The sequence below is a fragment of the Pipistrellus hanaki genome, assembly GCF_964339955.1.
Source record: "Pipistrellus hanaki genome assembly, chromosome: 9".
Lineage (NCBI taxonomy): Eukaryota > Metazoa > Chordata > Mammalia > Chiroptera > Vespertilionidae > Pipistrellus > Pipistrellus hanaki.
The window spans coordinates 44,057,254-44,075,113 of NC_140511.1; the positions used below are offsets into that span (position 1 = coordinate 44,057,254).

Sequence of the window (17,860 nt, forward strand, 5' to 3'; positions counted from 1 at the left end):
ATAGCTCTCATCCCAAGCTTATTCAAAGTAGAGCTGGACAAGAATAGGAGACTGACTACAGAGATTCTGCAGAAAGTCTATTGTACACACTTACTTCGTAATAAACACAAAAAAGTTTTTTAAATTTTGATATAGCTGTCAAATCAAAACAGCTGCATCAAGAGCCTCATCAAAATGCCCCTCTGCATCGACAGTGCTACCTCTGGTGCCAATGAATTTTCAAATCGCCACTCAGACCTATGAGGCCTCTTTAAGGACCAGGGAAAAGGAAAATGAGGCAGTGTGAAGGAACTCAGGTACCTGCTGTATTTGGTGGACCATTTCAAGGACGCGAAGATAGTCCAGGTAAACAAGGCCAGATGTTTCCCAGTCCTGGATTAGGCCACTGCGCTCTGGAGGTGCCAGGTCTTCCAAGAACCCCTTCAGGTAGTCATAGTTCTCATTAATGATGGCATCTGAAAAACAAAATATTGAGCACTATGTCTGCACAAGTACATGGTTCCCAAAAATGCCCAGAGGAAGAACATGGCAGAAAAACAAGATAGGAAGGAAGAAGAAACAATGTTGGGTCAGACTTGAGAATCTCAAGCAGTTATTTGAAATTCTCTTAAAAAAAGAAGAATTTCTGGCTTCAGTTTTCCAAACAGATATTTCTGGTGTTGCGAATAAAATTCCCTATATAAATAAAGCTTAACATAATTAGCACATGTCAAGAATATTCCTGGACAATGATAAAAGTATTGCATTCTACCCAGCCCTGCCCCTCAAGCCCCTCATTTTGGCCAAGCCTCGTCTACATGGAGAACTTTCACAGGTGTGGTCTGATTCACGTCTGCCATGACCCATACCATGAGCATCTCTGACCTGACTCACCATGGAGTTCAGAGGGTGGAATAATTTGGGGTTTTTCCAGGAGCCGTAGACCCTAGAGTGAAGCACTCACCAGAAGCTAAGTGCCGGATGACGAGTTTGTGGCAGTGGTTCCAGTGACCAGCTTTAAATAAATAGAGGGCCTCCAAGTGCCTGTCGGATTCCATGTGTGCTCGCACTGCTTTGGCCTCATGAATCCACTCGGCAGGCACACAAAGCTTCTGGGTCAGAAAAGTCTCCTTAGCCCAAGATTCAGGGGTCTCCAACAGTTGGCAGTGCCGGGTAAGTAACTCTCGAACAGCTCTCTCACGCAGGCTGTAGGAAGAGATAAGTTGGAATGAATCTCATCTGGGACAGTCTCTCAAACTTCAGGTCTTAATCCTTAGTGGATTACCTCAAACTTCACTAAAAATAAAAACAAAAGCCAGTATGTCAGCATTTACTTTTTAAAATTTTTAAAAAATTAATCCTCACCCAAGGATATTTTTCCATTGATTTTTAGAGTGGAAGGGAGGGGGAGAGACAAAACAGAGAAACATCAATATGAAAGAAACACATCCATTGGCTGCCTTTTGCACACCCTGTCCAGGGCCAGGGGATCAAGCCTACAACCAAGGTACAAGCTCTTAATTGGAATTGAGCCCAGGACCCTTCAGTTGCAGACCAACACTATCCATTGAGCTAAACTAGAGCAGCATTTATTTTTTAAATAAAATATATTAGAAAGTATCTGTGCACATTGTATTTTCATGGTTAAGACTGCTCCTTTATTTCCTTTTAGTAATAGATCAGTACTGAGATAGGGAATTCTACACTCCACAGAGCAGTCCTCTGTAGTTCATTTCTAACCTTCTCCCTTTAGTCTCCCACATGGTCAGCACAAGTATGCAAAGTTGTTGTAAGTCTCTTCCTGGTTCTTTTTTATTTCCTTGTTCTTCTTTCTCAAAGCCATCAGCCTTCCTAATTCATTTTCTCCTTCACCTCTAGGTTTAGGCTAAACTCACTTTGTTTCTTTTAGGGTCCCCTGAGGAAAGTCCTTTTCTGCCTGGGCAAAGTGACCAGCCATTTAAGTTTCAATCCAAAATTATTCTCATCTTACATTCTTCTCTGAATTCCTAGGCTTTTCAAGAATTCCTAATCTCACAATTGCCCCTCCCCATTCCCCAAACAGGATCTGCTTCCCCACTGCCAAATTTGAATTATTAGTTGTCAAATCAGCCTGCCCTCTGCCATATGAAATACCCCATGTCCTATATAATAAAAAAGGCTGATATGCAAATTATCCCCTCGGGAGTTTGACTGCTCGCTGTAACGTGTACTGATCACCAGGGGGCGGCAGAATGCTGGCAGCTGGGGGAAGGAAGGCCGAGATGATTGCCAGCCAGGCCTAGGGACCCTATCAGTGCATGAATTTCGTGCACCAGGTCTCTCGTGTCTATTGAACTTACAGGGAAAGCCTGGCGTCATTTTGCTTCCTGGGAAGGGAAGAGGAAAGCAAAACTCCCTAAAGGGAGCTGCATTAGATGCTTTATACTTTTACTCCTTTAATCTCCTGGTCACCTGTGAATGGGGATTAATACTATAATTTGATAGATTAAAGAGGCTTGGAGAGTACTCTACCCTAGGTCAAAGTGAGTACATGGTGGATCCAGAATTCAGGCAACTCTGACAACAAAACTAACTTATTTCCATACCACACAACATTACAGATAGCGCAGCATAGTGATTAAAAGCACAGACTCTGGTGTTTTGAGTTGGAAGCCTCCCTCTGCCATTTACTAGATTTGTGACTCTGAGCAATGGTTATTTAATCTCACTGTGCCTTGGATTGCTCATCTGTAAAATAAATAAGAGTGTCTATCTCATAGGTTCATTATGAGATTTAAATAAGTCAATATTTGTAAAGTAAAATGGAGTATAAACATATTAAAAGGAATATAAAACAAAACACTATATAAATGCTTATTTTTGTTGTTATTGTACTGCCATGCTGCTACCATTAACAAAACCCATCCAAAAGTCACAGCTCGAAGAAAAGGGAACCAAAGCATTAAGCATCTAAGCAAGGTTATGCTGGTAAATGCAGTACTATCAAGCTTGAAAACTTGAGCGGTGGGAGTGGTTGGATGTCAAAGAAAGGCCAGAGAGGGAGAAAGCCAGTAGAAAAAAGCAGGGGCCCTCCCTACTACGCCACTGCATCAGACCCACTGAGGCAGCTCCATCAACACCAATTCTGCATATAGTAGTCCTCTCCCTCTTATCTGAGGGAGACACATCCAAGACCCCAGGAGATGATAGCTGTGATGGATAGTACTTAACCCTATACATAAAAACATAGGTATGTTTTTCTTATACAGACCTATGATAAAGTTTAATTTAAAAATTAGGCACAGTAAAATTAACAATGTTATAAAATTGAACAATTATAACAATATATATATATAAGCCCAGTGACCAGAATAGCAGAACGACTGGTGGCTATGGTCTGATCCAGGCCCCAATCCCCCCCTCAGCCCCCATACCCAAATTCGGGGCAGGGCCAACCAATTGTCTACGGCACCTCCCCCAGCCGGCCAGACCCCACCCATGCATGATTACATGCACTGGACCTCTAGTACTATAATTAAAGTTATGTGAATGTGATAATCACTCTTTCTCAAAATATTTTACTGGACTGTACTCACCTTTTCACTTAAAGGAAGCACTTTATAGCCTCTCTGTGGCATACCCAAATTGTCGCCATTAATATTCTTGTGCTTTGGGACCATTAGTAGTATCACTGCGATACTGAGACAGTTGATCTGATAATCAAGATAGCTACTAAGTGACTAACAGGTGGGTAGCATATACAGCATGAATATGCTGGACAGTGCAAGATTTCATTATGCTGATCAGAATGATGTACAATTTAAAACTTATGAATTGTTTATTTCTGGGATTTTCCATTTAATATTTTTGTACTCCAGTTGACTGCAGTTAATGGAAACCTTGTTAAATAAAACTGCAGATAAAGGAAGTATGACTATAATTCTAAACATGCCACTCAAGTGTATCTCTGCTGAATGTAATGGGGTTTCCCCATCCAGGCATATCCTTTCCTTTCCACTTATTTTATATTCCAATTTTCTCAAGTTCTCTGAACCTTTCTAGAAATTCTCTGCAGTTCCCAGAGATCTCTTGTCCCCTCTCAGACTACTGAGAGGTCTTATAATAAATAATAAAATTTGAGCTCAACCAAAGACAGTTTCATTTCTAGCCTGTTCACATGAATATAGACACTCTGGGTTGTGGGTTGAATGGTCTTAAGGTTTATCACAAGGCTGGACCCAAAGTACATTCTGAACACTTACTTGCGGAATTCAACACAGAGACTAACTCCTTTGGCACTGCTCTGCAGTGTAACACGCACCCAATAGGTTTAATGGCTTCTCACTCACCTTGAGTTGTCTATGTGCAAGAGGACAAAGATGGCCCATTCCCAGAGCCCCTCACTTTCCAGTTGGCCAGCATAACTGGCCTGCAGCACACCCTCACACTGCTCTGAGAGGTGGGTGTAGTTAAGAGCCCGCAGCATCTCCCACAAATGCCAGCTTAGGCGGTAGTCCAATGGATCCGCTGTTGTGCTTCGAGGCTCCAGCAGCTGGTTGAGATCATAATGTCTGAAAAGGAGAATGTGTTAAGAGTTACCATGTCCAGCCAGCAGACCATCTGCACTGACAACCAAGGCAGGCACCTGAGAGCAGAGGCGTTTATGCCTCATAGTCTCCTTCTGACAGTGTACATCTAGGTTCAGCCAGATTATAGAGCCTACAAAAAAACACACACACACACACACACACCTTCTCTTCTGTGGTTATGTGACCTAACAGGTTTGCTGGTATTTGTTTGGCCTATATATTCTAGCATTTTCATACAGGGAGTCCCCACAGCTCTGACCCTTCCATTCGTTCATTATAGTGTCAATCACTTTTCTTAACCATTTTCCATTCGTTCATTTTAGTGTCAATCACTTTTCTTAACCATTTAAAAATACATATACCTTGTACCTTTCAAACTGTTGTATCTGAAGCTAATTCCCTTGTTTGTTTAAATAGCTAACTAGTCTTCATGACTAGTAAGCTGTAGTCTGTATGTTGACTCGGATATGCTTATAATTTTTACCTTTGACTGTCTGCAGTGGGTATTATTCTTTATATAGAAATCCAGATGCCCTGGGCTTTAAGTGTCCCTACATTGATATTTACTTTTCTTCTGCCGGGGAGCCAGTTTGTGTGTTAAGTTCATAGGAATTCCCAGATCGTAAGAACTGTGTAAACTAAACTAGCATTCCTGCAAGTTTTAAGGATCTGGAGCTTAGATTACCAAGCAGTAACTTTTCCCTGTCACCTAAGATCCCAGTCATTTTTAACATCCTAACACCTCCCTAAATAATGAGTAGAGTTCTTCTTAACCAGTGCTATCAAAATGATGTTTGTGTGAAGATGAAAATGTTCTATAACCTGTCTTGATCAATATGATAGTCAATAGCCACATGTAGCTATTAAACACTTAAGTAATGCTAGTGTGAATAATTAAATTTTAAAAATTTAACTCATAATTCACATATACTGGACAGTGCAACTTTAGATTATTTCTTTTTAATTGATTTTTTACAGAGAGGAAGAGAGAAAGATAGAGAGTTAGAAACCTCAATGAGAGAGAAACATCAATCAGCTGCCTCCTACACAACCCTCACAGGGGATGTGCCCGCAACCAATGTACATGCCCTTGACTCGAATCGAACCTGGGACCTTTCAGTCTGCAGACCGACGCTCTACCACTGAGCCAAACCAGTTTCGGCAGGGCTAGATTATTTTTAAGGGACAGGATGTGAATTTTATGTAAGGGTTTTTGTCAAAGCAAATCTACCTTTCACGAGAATAAGGTTTACTGGCTTTGGTCTCTATTTCTGACACCTTCAGATATTCCTCCTCTTGTAAAAAACTGAATAGGATAAACTGAACAAATTTAAACTGTACAATTTTCCTAAGTTTTAACATATCTACACACATGTGAAACTACCTCCAAGGTCAAGACAACAAATTACACATCACCTCCAAAATTGTCCTTTTGCCCCTCTGTAATCCTTTTCTTCTATGCCTCCCTGTAACTACCATTCTCAGGCAACCACTGTTCTCCTTTTGGTCATTATAGATCAGTTTGTATTTTCCAGAATTTAACATAAACTAAAATAAATAGTAGGTATACTTTATAGGGTATTCTTTTTCAAAACTAAATAAAATTGTCTTCTGATTCATTCACTATGTTGTGTGTATCAAAAGTTCATTCCTTTTCATGGCTGAACAGTATACAGATGCACCAAATTTGTTTATTCATGCAACTGTTGATGAAAATTTTGGTTGTTTCCAGTTTTGGACCATTATAAATAAAGCTACTCTCATCAGTACTTGGCATATGCTTTCATTCACCTTAGGTAAATATCTAGGAGTTGAATGGCTGGAATGTAGGTATATGCTTAGCTTTTTAAGCTGCCAAATTGTTTTCCAAAGTGCCAAATTATTTTCCATTTTTTCACCAGCAATGTATGGAAATTCCAATTGCTCCACATACATGATAATTGGTACAGTAGGTTTCTTTAATCCTTAGCCATTCTTAGGTGGTAGTGGTATCCCATGATGGCTTTAATTTGCATGTCCCTGTTGTCTACTGATGCTTAATGTCTTCTCATAGCTTGACATCCACATCTTTGGTGAAACATCTGCTTATATATTTTGCGCATTTTTTTAATTGGGTTGTGTGTTTTCTTATTGAGTTCTGAGAGTTCTTTATTATGTTCTGGATACAATTTCTTTAACAGATATATGATTTGCAAATATGTTCTCCGAATCTGTCTTTTCATTCCTTAACAGGCTTCCAAAGAGCAATACATATATATGTATGTATGTATGTATTGATTTTTTACAGAGAGGAAGGGAGAGGGATAGAGAGCTAGAAACATCGATGAGAGAGAAACATCGATCAGCTGTCTCCTGCACAACCTCTACTGGGGATGTGCCTGCAACCAAGGTACATGCCCTTGACTGGAATCAAACCTGGGACCTTTCAGTCAGCAGGCTGACGCTCTATCCACTGAGCCAAACCGGTTTTGGCCTTTATCTATTGTTGTTGTTGTTTTGTTTTGTTTTTTAAATATATTTTATTGATTTTTTACAGAGAGGAAGGGAGAGAGAGAGAGAGCGCTAGAAACGTCGATAAGAGAGAAACATCGACTAGCTGTCTCTTGCACACCCCCTACCGGGGATGTGCCCGCAACCAATGTACATGCCCTTGACCGGAATCGAACCTGGGACCTTTCAGTTCGCAGACCAATGCTCTACCGCTGAGCCAAACCGGTTTCGGCGGCCTGTATCTGTTTTTAAAACTGATTTTATAGTTGTGATGATAGTTGTGTTAAAATGTTCAAACCACATACTTTAGTGAATACAAAGTGTATCTCATTAAAGTTGATTAAAATGAATTTTAGATTTCTAAGTCTAGTTCCAAGGATCTTTATACTCAAATACTATAAGTTATATTTTGGTGGTTTATACAGACTAATAGCAATTTGGTCATGTATGAAAGGGAAAGGACTCTCCAAGAGCTCATGTGTAACTTTGATTTACCTGTCACTGTAAAGTTTTAGGAGGTGAAAGCAGACATCTTGAAGTGGTCTCCGTGAGTCTTGTTCCTCCTCGTCCACATAGCCAGAGCCCTCCAGGTATGAAGGAAGTGGAGAGCAGGCATACCTGTCACTCTCAGAGGAATTCTGAAGGTAAGAATTTGATAAAACAATACTTCAGCTGCTAGTGTGTTTCAAAGATGCCATCATGTCTCAATAACTCAAGACACGCATATTAAGAATGAATAGACACCCTCTGAAGGAATGTGTCAAAGATTTGAAACTTCATTTAGATTGGTGACATACTCCACTTGTTTCAAGGGCCTGCCAAAGATTTTAGATAGCTCTCACTAACCCCACCACTTTTCTTGCCACAATTATTATAACATTTAGTTTCTTTAGTGTTCTCTTTTACCTGACAAATAAAATCAAAGGTAATAAAAATGGAGAGAAAAAAACTCAACCACAAACAACTAAAAAAAATGATGGCATTAAACACTAATAATATTTTAACCTCCACACTCACTAAGAAGAAATATGAAATGTGAACATTGAGAAGAAAACCTTAGACCTAATTTGGGGCTATATCAAGTTTGAAGTAAGGCAGTATATAGGGAATTCCCAAAGACAACACTAAGAATGAAGAAAAACCCTCTCATTTGATTGGGGGGGGGCGGGGGGGGGAGTCGTGGTAACACATCTTCTTAAATGAAATAAGAAACAGACACTGTCAGAGGCAGAAAAAAAGGAAAAAGTTTCCTATCAAATTTCTAAGGTTCTTTCCAACTTTATGGTATTTCAAAAAAAAAAAAAAAAAGCAGAGAAAAAGTATTATGAAATGTGATTTGAAGGTTTTTTTCCTCTGGCAAAAACAGCACTACCGGATTGTTGAGTGGCTCTACTAGACACACATACCTGAAATGCTTCTTCATACATGCTGAGTGCCCTGGAAATGGAGGCTGTTGGTGGAAGCAAATACCAAAGATGGACAGCCAGGGAACGTTTCCAATCCAACTGGGAACACACATTAATTTGCTTCTGCTCTGAGAGTTGCCACACCTGCAGGTGATAAAAGCACATTCACATTTTACATAATCTAAATAACAGTGCTAATAATCCAGAAATAAAATACAGTTAGTCCCTAGGTGGCAGGTGATGGGGTGAATTTATTTATTTATTTATTTATTTTTAATATATTTTATTGATTTTTTTTTGCCCCCCTCGCTCCTTCACATACATATCCTCCCTCCCCAGAGTTTTATGTCCATTGGTTGTACTTATATGCATGTATACAAGTCCTTCGGTTGATCTATTATCTCCCCCAGATCTCCCTTCCCTCCGATGGGGTGAATTTAGGTAAGTACTGGTCTGAGAAGGGATAAGAACCACTGAGGTCTTTGTATTGTGCACAGTTGCCAACTTCTAAAACTTAAAGATGGTAAATTCTGACCAAATTTTTCATTTTGGGAAATTGACTTGAAGATGGCAATCAGTTGCGGGCCAACCAATTGTCCACAGCTCCTCCTATATTACTTTCAAATTATAGGGCTCAGTGGGTAGAGCATCGGCCTGCAGATTGATGGGTCCCAGATTCGACTCTGATCAAGGGCATGTACCTTGGTTTTGGGATCTATTCCCAGGTAAGGGGCATGCAGTAGGCAGCTGATTGATCTTTCTCTCTCATTGATGTTTCTAACTCTATCTCTCTCTCTCTTCCTCTCTGTAAAATCAATTTAAAAATTTTTTTAAAAGATGGCAATCAGCCCAGCCCGTGTGGCTCAGTAGTTGAGCATCACCCTATGAACCAGGACATTATGGTTCAATTCCTAGTCAGGGCACATGCCCCAATTTCAGGCTTGATCCTCAGTGTGGAGCATGTAGGAGGCAGCCAATCAGTGATGTTCTCTCATCATTGATGTTCCTATATCTCTCTCCCCCTTCCCTTCCTCTCTGAAACCAGTAAAAACATATTAAAAAAAAAAAAGAAAAAAAAAAAAAAGAAGATGGCAATCATACAGGTAGACAGCAACAGAGATTTAGTTAAAAATAATTATGGTATAGCATCCATAAAATGGAATAGAAGTGGCCATTAAAAGGAATCAGAATACTGGGCCGGTAACACTCAGTGGTTGAGCATCAGCTCATGAACCAGGAGATCACAGTTTGATTCCTGGTGAGGGCACCTGCTTGGGTTGCATGCTCCATCAGGTGTGCAGGAGGCAGCTGATCAATTATTCTCTCTCATCACTGATGCTTCTATCCCTCTTACTTCCTCTCTCTGAAATCAATAAAAAAAAAAAAAAAAATGAGGCTCCCCAACTTGAAAAGTATATATACACAGAAACTAAAAAAAGTTGCATAACTATTATGTATAATTTACGTTATATGAATATAGTCATGTTAATATGCACACATGTATTTTAATATAAACTTAAATATGTCTAGAAAGATAGACAACAAATTAGTTGTGTTATCACTATGATATGGTGAATATTAACATTTTTATTTCTATATAACTTATTTGTCTTTTTTTTTTTTTTAATAATGTACACATTGTATCTCTATAACTTTCCATTTAAAATTTCCACTAAAAATAAGTTGCTTAGGTTACATATAATGTATGATTTATAAAGATGGTTCTTTAACTCAAGCAATCTTGAATTTGAGAAAATATGAGTTTATGAGAAGAGGAAAATACCGGTTTTCCAGCCAACAGGGCAAAGATGCGCAATCTCTCATCCTGGATGAAGCAGTCAGCCTGGAGCTGATGCCAGTCCATCAGCTGCATGGTAAGCAGCTCCCGGACAGACTGGCTTCCCACCAACTGGGATAAAAGAAGGGCGAGACGATGATCTCCTGTAAGAAAAACAGAAGTGCTTGGTGACACTGAGGGTTTAGACTTGTGATATATTACTTGAGGGCATTACCTAATCTCTTCCTGCCTTCAGGATAGAGTACTGAACACCTGTGACTGCTTTCCCTGTAGTGCCAAAATATTGATCAAGAACTCACCACTTTCTGCTTGGGTAGAAAATCTTCAAAGTAGGTTAGCCTAAATTACACATGGATTGTACAGTATACAGAGTTCACTGAAAGATCTATCACATTACTTCTGTGAGCCTAAACAAGGCACTTCATCTATAAAATGGAGGGAAACAGCATCTGATTCAAAGGTTTGTAGTGAAAACTGAGATGGCAAAATTGATAAGCCCAACTAGAATGTGCTATATAATGACAGTGAGAAATAGCAAACTCAAACCTAAAGGAAAAATGTGTGTGTATGATATAAAGAGAAAGGTTGAGTCCTTTAATCTCACAGGTCTAATAATCTCTTTAAAAAAATTTTTTTAAGTACAAAGGGCTAGGACAACAGTGAGTCTAATTAGCCATAATATAAGGGGTAGAATTCTGGTTTATGATGAGCTGAAAAAAATTCTGTCTCCTAGTACAAACCTCTTAATAGTCAAGTCCTTTTGTTTATGTATATGGGTCAGTACTTAAATGACTATTAAGCACTGCTCTCAGAGAAACGAAGGCTCTCATAACAAACAATTTCCTTCATAAACTAAAGAGGCCTGGAGGAAAGAAATTATGCATCAGGACACATCTGGAAATGTGCGGCTAGGTCAAGCTGTCTTTCTGATGTATGTAGGTAACAAAATGACTGGACCATGATTCATTCAGTAAGTGCTGAGCCCACTGACCATGCACTGCTAATATTCTAGATGAATAATAAAGGGAAAAAGTAAAAGACTATTTCTGTGTATCTGCAGAACCCCAAAGAGAGGATTCAATAGTCAACAAATGTAAATATCCCCGGACACACTAAAGATGGTCAAACTCAGAAAAGAAACTGGCAGGTCTTGGTACAATCGTTTAGACCATTTCTCTTTGTTCTGATCATACAACCAACCAACCAGCTTCTGACATTCTTGACTTTTCACAGACTTTCCCATTGATGAAAACATATACTTGACCAGGATTCTACAGTATAATACTTCCTTAAGTTGATTTAGTGTTTGGTGTGAATAAAGTATTTTTTTTTTTTACATGTGAATATCCAACTACTAAGCATCCTTTAAATTATGTAGGTACTTTTGTTAAAATTTACTAACCATAAGTGAATTTTATACTTGGATTCTCATTTTCTGTTCCCTTGACCTGTATGTTCATCCTTATGCCAGCACATTGTCTTTATAGAATTTTTTCAGAAAGTGTTGATACTGTTGAGGTTTTTTTACAATTCCAAGTAAGGATGAGGACCTGCTGGAGATTTTGATACTGTGTGGAACGTACAGGATGGGGCAAAAGTATGTTTATAGCTGTGCGTATGAGAAACAGAGTTTATGCTTGAATTAAACTCTTTACTAATTATTATTTTGCATATGAACAACTATAAACCTACTTTTGCCCTACCTGATAGAGATTAACTTGGGGAGAACAGACATCTTAACAATTCTGAGATTTCCAATCCATCAGTGGTTCTCAACTTGGACAGTACTGCCTTTGGCAGTATCTGAAGGTATTTTTGGTTGTCACAACTAGAAGAGAGAGAACTCTTGAATAGATGGACAGGGATTCTGCTAAATATCCTACAATACCAGGGCAGCCTCCACAACAAAGAACTGCCCACTAAAAATGCCAATAGTGCTGAGGTTGATATATTTCATGAACATGGACTGTCTCTTCATTTATTTAGAACTTTTATTTCTCCAACAATGTTATATAGTTCTCAGTGTATAAGTCTTACACTTTTGTTACATTTATGTCTTAAGTATTTTAGTCTTTCAGATGCTATTATGTATGGGTTTTTCAAAATTTCACTTTTAGATTTTTGTTACTAAAATACAGAAGTACAAATAAATCTTATATATTGACCCTGAATCCTGAGACCTTGTTGAACTAGTTAGTTAGTCCTCATACCTTTTCTGTGAATTTCATACGCCTGTTTACATACAGAATCATGCTAGCTGTGAATAAAGACATTTCTACCTCTTCCTTTATTATTATTTGTTTTTGTTAATCCTCACCAAGGAAATTTTTCCCATTGATTTTTAGAGAGAGTGGAGGGGGGCGGGGAGAGGGAGAAAGAGAGAGAGAGAGGGAGAATGGTTGCCTCCCACATATTTCCCAACTGGTACCAGGCATTGATCCTGCAACCCAGGTACGGCCCTTGATTGGAAATCAAGACCAAGACCCTTTGGTGCATGGGTCGATACTCCCAACCACTGAGCAAAAGCAGCCAGTGTTCTACTGCTTCCTTTTTATTTTTAAATAGATTTTATTTATTTTTTTACAGAGAGAAAGGGGATAGAGTTAGAAACATAGATGAGAAACATCTAACAGCTATCTCCTGCACACTCCCTACTGGGTATGTGCCCACAACCAAGGTACATGTCCTTGACTGGAATCGAACCTGGGATCCTTGAGTCCGCAGGCCAACACTCTATTACTGAGCCAAACCAGCAAGGGCTCTACAGCTTCCTTTTTAATCTGTATTAACTTATGCTTCTTTTTCTTGTTTGAATACACTGGCTATAACAACCATTACTATACAGAAGTGGTGTTCCTAATCTTAGGGTAAAATTATTCAGTCTTTCAAAGATTAAGTATAATGCCAAGCTGTAGGTTTTTCATAGGTTCGCTTTGATTAATAATGTCATCATAGCCGAGACCGGTTTGGCTCAGTGGATAGAACGTCGGCCTGCGGACTGAAAGGTCCCGGGTTTGATTCCGGTCAGGGCATGTACCTTGGTTGCGGGCACATCCCCGGTGGGGGTGGTGCAAGAGGCAGCTGATTGATGATTCTCTCTCATCGATGTTTCTAACTCTATCCCTCTCTCTTCCTCTCTATAAAAAAATCAATATATATTTTTTAAAAATAATGTCATAGGATGAGTTGAAAAAATGCTCCCTCCTGTATTTTCCAGAAGAGTTGTAGAAGACTGGTATTAATTCATCTTTATAAATATAAAAGTTAATCTGTGAAGACATCTGGATGTGAACTTTTCTGAGTGAAGATTTTAAACTACAAACCAAATTCTTTACTTGTTATGGATCTATTCAGATTTTCTACTTTTGGTTGAGGCAGCTTTGATTAATTTATATTTTGCTAGAAATTTGTCATTTTTATCTAAGTAGTTGAATTTGTTGCCCTAGATTTTCTCATAATATTCCTTTTTCTGTAGGGTTAGTAATGATATTCATTCTTTCACTTCTGTCTTTGGCAATTTGTGTCTTTCCTTTTCTCAGTCAGTGTAAAAATTTTTAAACTTTTGCCCAGCCGGTGTAGCTCAGTGGCTGAGCATTGACCTATGAACCAGGAGTTCATGGTTCAATTCCTGGTCAGGGCACATGTCCAGGTTGTGGTCTCATTCCCCAATGTGGGGCATGCAGGAGGCAGCCAATCAATGATTCTCTCTCATCATTGTTTTCTCTCTCTCTCTCTCTCTCTCTCTCTCTCTCTCTCTCTCTCTCTCCTCCCTCCCTCCCTCCCTCCCTCCCTCCCTCCCTCCCTCCCTCCCTCATCTTTTCCTCTCTCTGAAAGCAATAAAAAATAAAATAAAATAATATAATATAAAATTAAATTAAAAAAAGAGTAACTTTTGCCCTGGCTGGTGTAAGCGTCATCCCGTGCACCAGAGGTCTTTGGTTCCATTCATGGCCAGGGCACATGCCTGGAGTTTCAGGCTCAGTGTCCAGTAGGGGGTGCACAGGAGGCAGCTGATCAATGTTTCTCTTTCTAAAATCAATAGAAACATTTTAAAAACTGTAATTTTCTTGATCATTTTAAAAAAACAAACTTTTAGTTTTATTGACTTCTCAGTTTTTATATTTTCATTTTCACTAATTTCTGTCTTATCTTTATTATTTCTTCCCTTCTTCTGCCTTTAGGTTTAATTTCTGCTAGTTTCTTAAGGTAAAAGTTTAGGTTATTGATTCTTGTGGGGTAATTATCAGGCAACACTCGTTGACAGTGTTCAAGTACTCTATACACCTGATTTTCTGGTTAGTTTTTCTACCACTGATTGAAAGCAGAGGTAGTAAAGCAAAAATTTAATCTTAGGGTAAGGAGAAAAAAGGGGGGAAAAGTTTGTGAATAAACTGAAGGCTCTGACTTCTGACACTCCTGAAGGTTACACTAAGTGTGCTGGTGAGCATAACTTTATCTCTTTAATGATCCATAATCTTTATAGCGTTATAGAAATTCTTGCTTATATGCATTTTCTAGTTTTATTACAATTGTGTAATAATTGTGTAATATATGCATTTTCTAGTTTTATTACAATTGTGTAATAATTAAAAGTATTTGAATTTTACAATACTTTTAATTAAGCAAATTTAATGTTTAGAAGACACAGTCCCTATTCGGAGGAACTAGCAATCTTCCTGGGAAATCTATACTTAATACTCATGATAGAAGACAAAAGCAAATCCATAAATAAGGGGTAGCGACAGCGAGTGGGAAGTAGGCAGAAGTATAGAGAAGGACCATATGCTTACCTGATTGCTGGGCCAGAGAGCAAGCCTCACCGATCCTCTTGCCCGTGAGGTAGCTAAAAACAGCCTCCACCGGGTTGTCTTTCCGGGTTAAGGAGACCTCCTCCTCAATTTGAGGGGCGGCAGTCTGGGACAGCCAGCGAGAGAAAGCTCTTCTTCGCTCCAGAATCTGAATGTATTCACTGGGTTCGTCCAGCTGGCTGTCAAGCTCCTTCAGGTGGCCCCATAGAGCTTCACATAATGTCCATGTTAGGCTCCACTGCTTCACAACTAGGAAGAGACAGCAAATCAATGATATGACATAAAGCCTTATAGTAACTACAGAGGGGTATCACTCTAATTGTGGTGTGAAAATTCATAAATCAATAACTACCCCAACCACTCAAGCTGATTACCCTGAATGTCTCTACCTCAACTCAGCTATGTCTATAAGTTCGAGAGGTGTGTGGTGTATCACACCACACTCACTGCTTGTTTCTGTGGTACTTACACAACAAATGTAACTCGATGCTCCTTTAAACAGTTTCCTCTAGCCTAACTATGGCTAAAATAATCTCAAATGCTAAGGGGGAAAAAATCATTTGACTTGATCAAATTCTGTTTACAAAATGCTTTAAAAAGTATAAAGTGCTCTAGAAACTTATGAGGGCTCATTCACTCCTGGTATAGGCACAGTTTAACATTTAGTGAGTTTAAATGATGGTTATTCAAAGCACTTAAGTGTAAGTAAGCTCTAATATACAGGTGTGAGTATGCAAAACAGTTTATTCTTGCATTATTATTTTATTGTAATACTTTACATATGAACTGTAAACCTACTTTTGCCCCACTCAGTATACAATGTGACTATATACTGGTAGTAGTTACTATCTTCATTTTGCAGATGAGGAAATGAGCTAGAGTGCTAAGTGACTTGCTCAATGTTATGGGCAATGTGTAGCAGATGCAAACCAAAGTATGAGTCTAACGCTATACTCTTTTTCCCCCCCCTTTTTTTTTTAATATATTTTATTGATTTTTTACAGAGAGGAAAGGAGAGAGATAAAGAGCCAGAAACGTCGATGAGAGAGAAACATCGACCAGCTGCCTCCTGCACATCCCCCATCAGGGATGTGCCCGCAGCCAACGTACATGCCCCCGACCGGAATCCAACCCGAGACCTTTCAGTCCACAGACCGACGCTCTACCACTGAGCCAAACCGGTTTCGGCATACTCTTAACCACTATGTATATTGCCCCTCAAGAAGGAAAACAGAAAGGAAACACTGTTTAGAAGAATGTGCTGGGAAGATGACTCACGTGTTTGAAAAGAATGAGGAAGCAAACACAAAGAACTGAACAGAATTCCTAAATGTAATAATCTCCCTTTTTCAATAAAGGTGATGTTATAAAATACTGTGGAACATGTAATTATCATTTTTCTGTTATTTGAAACAGTAAGTTCCCAAACTAAAAAAAAAAAAAACTTTTATCAAAGAATTGGTTCTGAAAAACATAGTCATAAAAGTTATAGAGAGATGTTAGGAAGGGAGCTAAAAAACACAAAAATTGTTGGGAAGACCAAGCAGGACTTGAGCTGGACATTGAAGAATGGGTAAAATTTAGAAAGGTAAGAAGGAACAAATCTCTCTCTCTGTTCTCTGGGTTGGGGAAGGAATGCAATTTCATAAATCCAGATTTCACTGGCTACAGTTCCTTTGAACAAAAACTTGTTATGGTCATAAGAATAATTGTAAACAATGGTATAATTTCTTCTTGCTTGGGATTTTGCTCATCCAACTCAACTGTAGACAAGTTCTCAGGCATCCACCTACTTATTACATTGGCACATTGGAATCTATCCTTCTATGTACACATATTCCACCCCTGTTCTTAGGACATCAAACAGAAGCCTAGTCCAGTGGTCGGCAAACTGAGGCTTGCGAGCCACATGCGGCTCCTTTAGCCTCTTGAGTTTTTAGCAAAGGCCAGCATAGGAGTACCCTAATTAAGTTAATCACAATGTACCTACCTATATAATTTAAGTTTAAAAATTTTGGCTCTCAATAGAAATTTTAATCATATGTTGATATTTGGCTCTGTTGACTAATGAGTTTGCCGACCACTGGCCTAGTCCATACTTACTTTGTGTTTCCAATAGATCTCCCGATGCTTCCTTAACCCAATCTGCATAGTCATGAATGACAGCAACTCCTGGATTGGGAACAATGAGAGGACACAGCTCATCCACATGGACAGTGCTATGTTTTAATTTGAGCTCCAGAGGTATCTGGTATAATTGCAGGTCTTCATCCAGCTTCTTTTTTCTGAAACTTAGTTTTTCCAAATGAACTTTGAATGGGGACTCATTTAGGCTACAAGGGCAAATGATAAACAAGATAGAAAATAAAGGTAAGACAGATGCTAGAATTTTCCTACAACCAAAATGGCTTCTTTTTATAATTACAAATAGAATGCATATGATTTCATAGGAATTATTTAGACTTGGAACCAACTTCAGCATATCTAGACACTATAAAATCCAATGTCCAAAATTTGTGTGATCCCTATTTCTCAAATTATACTTCGTAAGGTATCAAAAGACTCCAAATGAAGATAAGCATATATTCAATCTGGACTTGACTCAATTGTTAAGATTGAAAACAACTACCACCAAAATATCAAAACACCATGCATAACGCAAATTTAGAATCAACATTCCTGAGTTTCAAAAGATCTGTTGTTTATTTCTTCAAAGTCAACTTTAAGATCCTATATAATAAAATCGTAGTATGCAAACTGTCCTTTGACTGGAAGTTGTCTGGGAGTTCAACCAGGGGGTGGGGCTGGCCA

General features: G+C 38.8%; 1 protein-coding gene across 6 annotated transcripts in view; it reads right to left on the bottom strand.

The window, feature by feature from the left end:
* The window catches only part of NUP98 (nucleoporin 98 and 96 precursor), a gene marked incomplete at its 3' end in the record, with an annotated part of 99,637 nt that overhangs the window by 2,536 nt on the left and 79,241 nt on the right, over positions 1-17,860 (bottom strand). For all 6 annotated transcript variants that reach the window (XM_084894153.1, XM_084894150.1, XM_084894152.1 and 3 more), the window contains 8 exons: positions 17,153-17,382; positions 15,032-15,298; positions 10,227-10,384; positions 8,444-8,587; positions 7,533-7,675; positions 4,308-4,529; positions 944-1,185; positions 301-455 (listed from right to left, as the gene is read on the bottom strand). In XM_084894153.1, coding sequence (XP_084750279.1) covers positions 301-455; positions 944-1,185; positions 4,308-4,529; positions 7,533-7,675; positions 8,444-8,587; positions 10,227-10,384; positions 15,032-15,298; positions 17,153-17,382 — 1,561 coding nt within the window. The remainder of the gene's footprint in view (positions 1-300; positions 456-943; positions 1,186-4,307; positions 4,530-7,532; positions 7,676-8,443; positions 8,588-10,226; positions 10,385-15,031; positions 15,299-17,152; positions 17,383-17,860) is intronic.